The sequence below is a fragment of the Grammomys surdaster genome, unplaced genomic scaffold (assembly GCF_004785775.1).
Source record: "Grammomys surdaster isolate TR1022 unplaced genomic scaffold, NIH_TR_1.0 125818, whole genome shotgun sequence".
Classification (NCBI taxonomy): Eukaryota; Metazoa; Chordata; class Mammalia; order Rodentia; family Muridae; genus Grammomys; species Grammomys surdaster.
In genome coordinates this window covers 1,170,877-1,176,876 of record NW_021620648.1, presented here as the reverse complement: position 1 = coordinate 1,176,876, position 6,000 = coordinate 1,170,877, and the positions used below count along the sequence as shown (strand labels likewise).

Here is a 6,000-nt window from a genome sequence, read left to right as displayed (position 1 = left end):
GTTCCAGTACCCACACCCAGCGGCTCACACCTGGCTGTAACTCCAGCTCTTGGGGAATCTCACACCCTCTTCTGGCCTTCACAGATGTTACATTCATGTGGCATACACTCAAACACATACATATTAATAAAATAATAAAAATAAATATTAAAAAAGCCTTAACTAGCACAAGTGACATTTTGTTCAATGTTTATGAGACCTTACGTTGCTTTTGTTTTATACTGTATGTGAGAACATGTTGCATAAAGCTAAAGGTATGTATGGGAAGTATTTATACTGAAGTGTAGAAATGAGAAGTAGTCTAACCTGCTTTAAAAAAACACATAGTCAACTGCTTTGATAAAATAAACTTTTAAAGCCTGCACATAGCAGAACGTGCCACGCCTGTGTGGCTTGGTCTTGGAAACCTCATTTGAGCAATCCAGGAATGAAGGACGGACATTAAACATGCAAAAGATACACATACAGAGAGGCGGGCTTGGGTGGATTGTGCTTGCTCTGACAGAGGGCGCTGCTACTGTACTAGGTAGCCTGAAGTTTACCACATACAGTACAAGCAGGAAGAGTTAGATAGTCGTGGTAGAATGTCTCTGGAGGTGCCAAACTCAGGCTGCTGTCTGTGTGGAAGCACAACGAGTCTATATTCACACAAGGACCACAGGAAGGCTTTGCCAATTTCTCAAGACGGACCTGGAAAAGTCTTTTCTCTTCTCATGAATCTGAGGCCTCGGGTGGGTCCTTGACTTGGCTCTGCTCACTTCTACAATGCAGGGAGATGTCACAGGTGTGATTGGATGTTATCTACACAGACCTCATACCCTCACAAGGATCCTTAAAGGGAGTGAGGCACATGTACATGATCTAGACAGGAGAGAGAGAGGGAGGAGGGAGGGAGGGGAGGTGGGAAGGAGAGAGGTGGGAGAGGGAGAGAGGAGGGAGAGGGAGAGAGGAGGAAGAGGGAGAGAGGAGGAAGAGGGAGAGAGGAGGGAGAGACAGACAGAGACAGACAAAGACAGACAGAGACAGACAGAGATGGTGACCAAAACAGGCAAAATAGAAACACAGAAACTGGAACTGGTTTGAATAGGAAGACCATGCATCGTGAACTTTGAAGATGTAGGATGATGCAACGAGCCAAGGGGTGTGGGTGGCTTCTAGAATTTGGGAAAGGCAAGGGAATAGATTAGATTCACCCCTAAAACTTCCAAAAAGAGGCAGAGCTACCGGAACCCTGATTTGAGGACTCCTGACGTCCTGAACCATGAGTTAATAAGGTATTTATTCCCTCTGACTTTTTGAGATTGTACAGCCCAGGGTGACCTCAATTGACAATTCTGCTGCTTCTCTTTCCCAGTGCTAGAACACAGGTATGTGATACCATGTCTGGCTTTGGATTTTCTGTATGTGTCTACACCACTAAGTGTGCAGTAATTTGTAACAACAGCAACAATATGTGCGAGATGAAGGCTTTGCTGTGCTCTTTGTCTTCAGGGGATGAGGAAGTTATTCTTTCTGCATGTGCACAGTCAACATGCATCAGTTTATGACAGGTACTACGTATACTTCTGATTTTGTCTCATGTACAAATAACCCACAGCCTTTATTGAGAAGGAAGATCACAGCCACATCATTTGAAAAGTTTATTTATTATATACCAATATACATTCTGTAATAAAAAAAAATCCTCCCAATACATGGAACCATCTTATAAATGATGTAAGAAAATAAAATTTGTATCTGTTTACAAATGGGTTAAATTTACCAGGGAAAAAAAAGGTACTCTGTGTATCTGCCCTGCAGCCTGTGTGAACTCTAATCCTGAAAACGGCCACGCAAATGAGCGCTACCGTGTGAAGTCTTTGGCACTGTGATATTGCTCTTGAATATCTAACTACACAAGTGGATGCTTCCAAGTTAGTCGTTCTAAATGTAAGGTATTTGAAATACATACAGATTTTACAGGTTTCCAATATTTTTTGGATTAATCTTTTATATTTACATGTGACATGTTCAGATGAAACATTTAATATTTGCAGCACATCTTTTCCGCCTTCTATCTTGGTTCATTTCTTGGATGAATGAAAATAGGAAGACATCTTAAAGATCCTATTTGGTGATTTTTTTCCCCTCCCAAATGGTAGTAACTTGGGAGTTATGATAGTTTCTAGTAACGTCCAATTTCTGTCACAAAGCGCGCCATTTTATAACCTCAAACTCTAGAAAATGACACATTAAACCAATATGTGTTTCTTAGGCACACTGCAGAAAAACTGTTTGAGTGTGACAGAATTATCACTACCCTGTATGATGGTTGTATTTCAGACTTGGCTTTTTTATCAAAATGTAAAGTACACAACTACTAACTGAAAAAGAAAATCAGTGCCAGAGATTCTAGGCAGCGAGTGAAAACTGAACTCCAACCCGTGTGAGCATCCGTGGATGCGAGCAAGATTGGCAGTCGGTGTTTTGGGGTCACGTTGGTGCATTTGTTCCTAACCACTGGATGTTCTATTACTGGCAGATGGACATCGCCAAACTCCTATGTACTCTAAAATGAACGGAACCCTCTTCTAGACATGTCAAACTCGAAGACCGTTGTCAGCACTGAAAGTTATTTGCAAACGCGGAGCCCCTTTCTTCGCTACTTCGCTACTTCGTTGTGGATGACTAGAGTACTGCAAACAGTGAGGAGCATTACCGAACTATGTGCAGTTTTGATTTTAAGGTTTAGATGTCTTCAACGGACAGATACGTACACATGGAAATTTCTGAGCCCATCTGCTTAATTCCCTGTCCCACCCCGGTCATATAAATGTTTTGTCTGTGAAGAAAGAAAACTACATATGTAAAAAATAAAAATCCAATGTACCATATGTCAACGCCCTGATAACTATAGCATGAGATTATGTACACAAACATATAGCAAAATCACAGCTTCCTGCACTGAATGCTTGTCAAATAGAAACGTATCAAACAATACTGGGTAGTGTGTCTCCACACGGACTGTGGCCTTCTGAAAATTACGAGTGAGAACGGAAGACGAGAGGGGAAGCCTTGTTCAAGGACAAAATGGGACAAAGATATCAGGAACATCATGAAAAGCCAGATGTTAAAAAAGCATTATTTTTGTTTTGGTAGTTATTTCTTGATAACTAAATAACGCCCCCCCTCTACGTTTAGTGAGATGTTTGAACATTTGCCATATAAAAAAAAATTGAATGAAAAAGTCACTAATTCAATATAATGAGCAAGTTGGGCAAACTACTCCTTAAGAATTGAAACGAGGTACACTCTACCGGTATCTGCTGTTCATGAACCTCATAGGGACAGCTCCCAAGACATGCCCCTGCCTCAGCCAGTCAACCGACCCTTAGTGTTGGTGTAGAATTGGAGATGGCCGTAAGTGATGATAGCTTCGCCAACCGGGAGACTTTTGTCTGCTGTTCTGAGAATAGAATCATTTGTTAATGTGGGGTGATGAGATGTGGGTGAGCACGGGGGACAGGCTATTGTCTGCTGACCAAGACACGCAGCCAACAGGATTCAGCTTGCACAGCTGCAAACACAACTCGGGCATCACACACACTGCACTGGACGGCCTGGGTTAAAATGTGTGCTACAGAATTTTTAATGCACCCTTCACCATTCCCGACAAAACCATTCCCGACAAAACCCCACAATTTTCTCTTCCACAAGTATCAGATAAGAGAGCTAGAAAAACGCCTTGGGAATCTTGTTAATCCCTCTAACCATCCCAATCAAGACAACTAAAATGTCCGTCAGGAGCATAATTTCAGCTGTCTCCGATTGAAGAGCGCCTCCCCGGGATTAGTGATGGTTGGGATTTGGGGGGTTGTAAATCCAGTCGATTATAATGAGTGCCATGCTTCCCATCATGAAGATAATTCCAGTCACAAGGAAGACCAAAGCCTGTAATTCAGAGGGAGCACCATTAGGGAGGAGCGGAGACGGGGGGGGGGGGGAGAACAACACAGTGTGCTTTAGGACAATGTCACAGGGTGTTATTGTGCCTTGAATATTTTTAGTGAAAAATGGCAAATCAATTTAGGACCCTTGCTGGGAAAGGAGAGAAAAACAGGGAACATGTGGCATACGAATGGAGAAGAGAGTCACAGCTGACTGACCGGGTACGTGAAAATATGGGGGTTACCAAAAACTAAGTGACAGACAAAGACTGAATGATGTAGGGAACACTCATGACCCAAGAGCTGCTATTGTAAGAGTAGTGTATGTGACACAGCTGATAAACTGGATGGGTAAAATGGAAGCCCAGTGTGTGTTTGTCGTTTCTGAAGAAAAAAAAAAAAGACCAAGCATAGGCATCTTTGTAAGTAGGACTATTGAGAACACATCCATATTTCAGAATTTTAACTGGAAGAGTTTGTACATAGACCCGTCTTCTAATTCAACCTGCTGGGGAGCAGCAGGTGAAGGTTGTCATTAGCAGGGGGTCTAGGAGACAACTTGACCCACTTTACATCTGGTCCAAATGACAACGGGTCACAGCCAAGGTGAGTTCTTTCCCTGGGGGACACTGCTAAAGACACACGGGCAGGGTGGAGCACACAGACTCCAGACTTGCGGAAAAGATAAGAGGAGGGACTTGTACTATAAAGCTGCCCTGATGTCCCTGGACACCACAAGAAGTGAGTGGCTTCAAGGGCTAAACTTGCATTTAGAAGTATGCTTTCCCAAGCCTTAACAGAAGACTTATTTTAACTAGTTGCTGATAGTACTTAATTATTGGTGAAATATCGATTACAGCTTACATCTGAAAAGACTAACACAAAAATGATTGATTCTGTTTTTTATATTGTAATCCAAACAGCAGAACTTATAGGGAAATGAATACAAGGGAGATAGATAACAGATAGAAGAAAAATCAGAGCCACCTTTGCCCTTGTGAATCTAGCAATTCGGAAGGAACTAAAATTCTGACATTACCCCAACATCGCAAGGGAACCTAATATCTTAGTATATCACACGTCATATCCAGCCTGGCACTGGACACCAGCGTTCGTGTGACATGCACACCTGTGGGAAATGTACCAAACCATTTACCACACAGGAGAACTCAACAAAATATTTAGATATCTGTTACTTAAAGACGAAAAATCTTAGAATCCTCAGATGGTCAGAAGCCCTCTCTTTCCTGCCATTCATCCACCGAGCCTTGGCTTTCCTGTCTTGTTTACTGGTCCGTTTTTCTAAACCATATGTGCTTTCTAGCTCATTCTGAGTAGCTGAAGAGATATTTACAGGAGGGGATATTACAAGTCTTACTTACCCCAATCTTTTGGGGTGATCTAAGGGGTTCTTTCTTGACAAGCTTGAGATAAAAAGCTGCCGGAAGAATGAAAATCAGCATAGTTGCAGAAGAAGCCCCTGAGGAAAGAGATGTGAAGTGGATTAATGTCTCACAAGGCTGGTTGTCCTGGAAAAGAAGGTCTCTGCAAACCCAGGCTTCAGGACAAACAGATATAATCCTATCTTGTTATTCTTAGCATTAAAAGCAACATTAAAGCCATAGGTCATCTTGATTATTTCTGTCTTTAATTGTGATTTTGTAGAGAAAATTTAAACGTGCCTCATATGATAGCATCATATGAATAACCATAATAAACAGTAAAAGGCCAAACAATACAAGTTGGTAAAAACTTAGAAATAAAACGACATACTCAGAGGGCTGAACACACCATGCATGTTTCCTGTCCACTCTTACTCTGCAATTTGTTCACTCCTGATTTTCTTAAAAATCATTCTGCTCTTAAAATCTAGTAAATCCTCTGCCTGGATTGAGAAATTAAATGTACTAACAGACCATGTGGTTAAAGGAAATAAGATGTTTTGGGCTATCAGCCTTCTGTTCCTCTGGAAACATCTGGAATGCACGAGTTGACACAGACTCCAGAGAGCTTCAGGTAGTTAACACCCGTCGCTTCAAGACAGAGCTACAGCGTATGCCCAAATCTAGTGTCC

The 6,000-nt window shown here is 41.9% G+C and overlaps 1 protein-coding gene across 2 annotated transcripts in view; it reads right to left on the bottom strand.

The window, feature by feature from the left end:
- Positions 1 to 1,627: 1,627 nt before the first annotated feature.
- Positions 1,628 to 6,000, bottom strand: part of Slc38a4 (solute carrier family 38 member 4) — a 54,975-nt gene continuing 50,602 nt past the window's right edge. For both annotated transcript variants that reach the window (XM_028789326.1, XM_028789325.1), the window contains exons 15-16: positions 5,309 to 5,406; positions 1,628 to 3,930 (exon numbers count right to left, since the gene is read on the bottom strand). In XM_028789326.1, the coding sequence (XP_028645159.1) occupies positions 3,829 to 3,930; positions 5,309 to 5,406 (200 nt within the window). In that variant the 3' untranslated portion in view covers positions 1,628 to 3,828. The remainder of the gene's footprint in view (positions 3,931 to 5,308; positions 5,407 to 6,000) is intronic.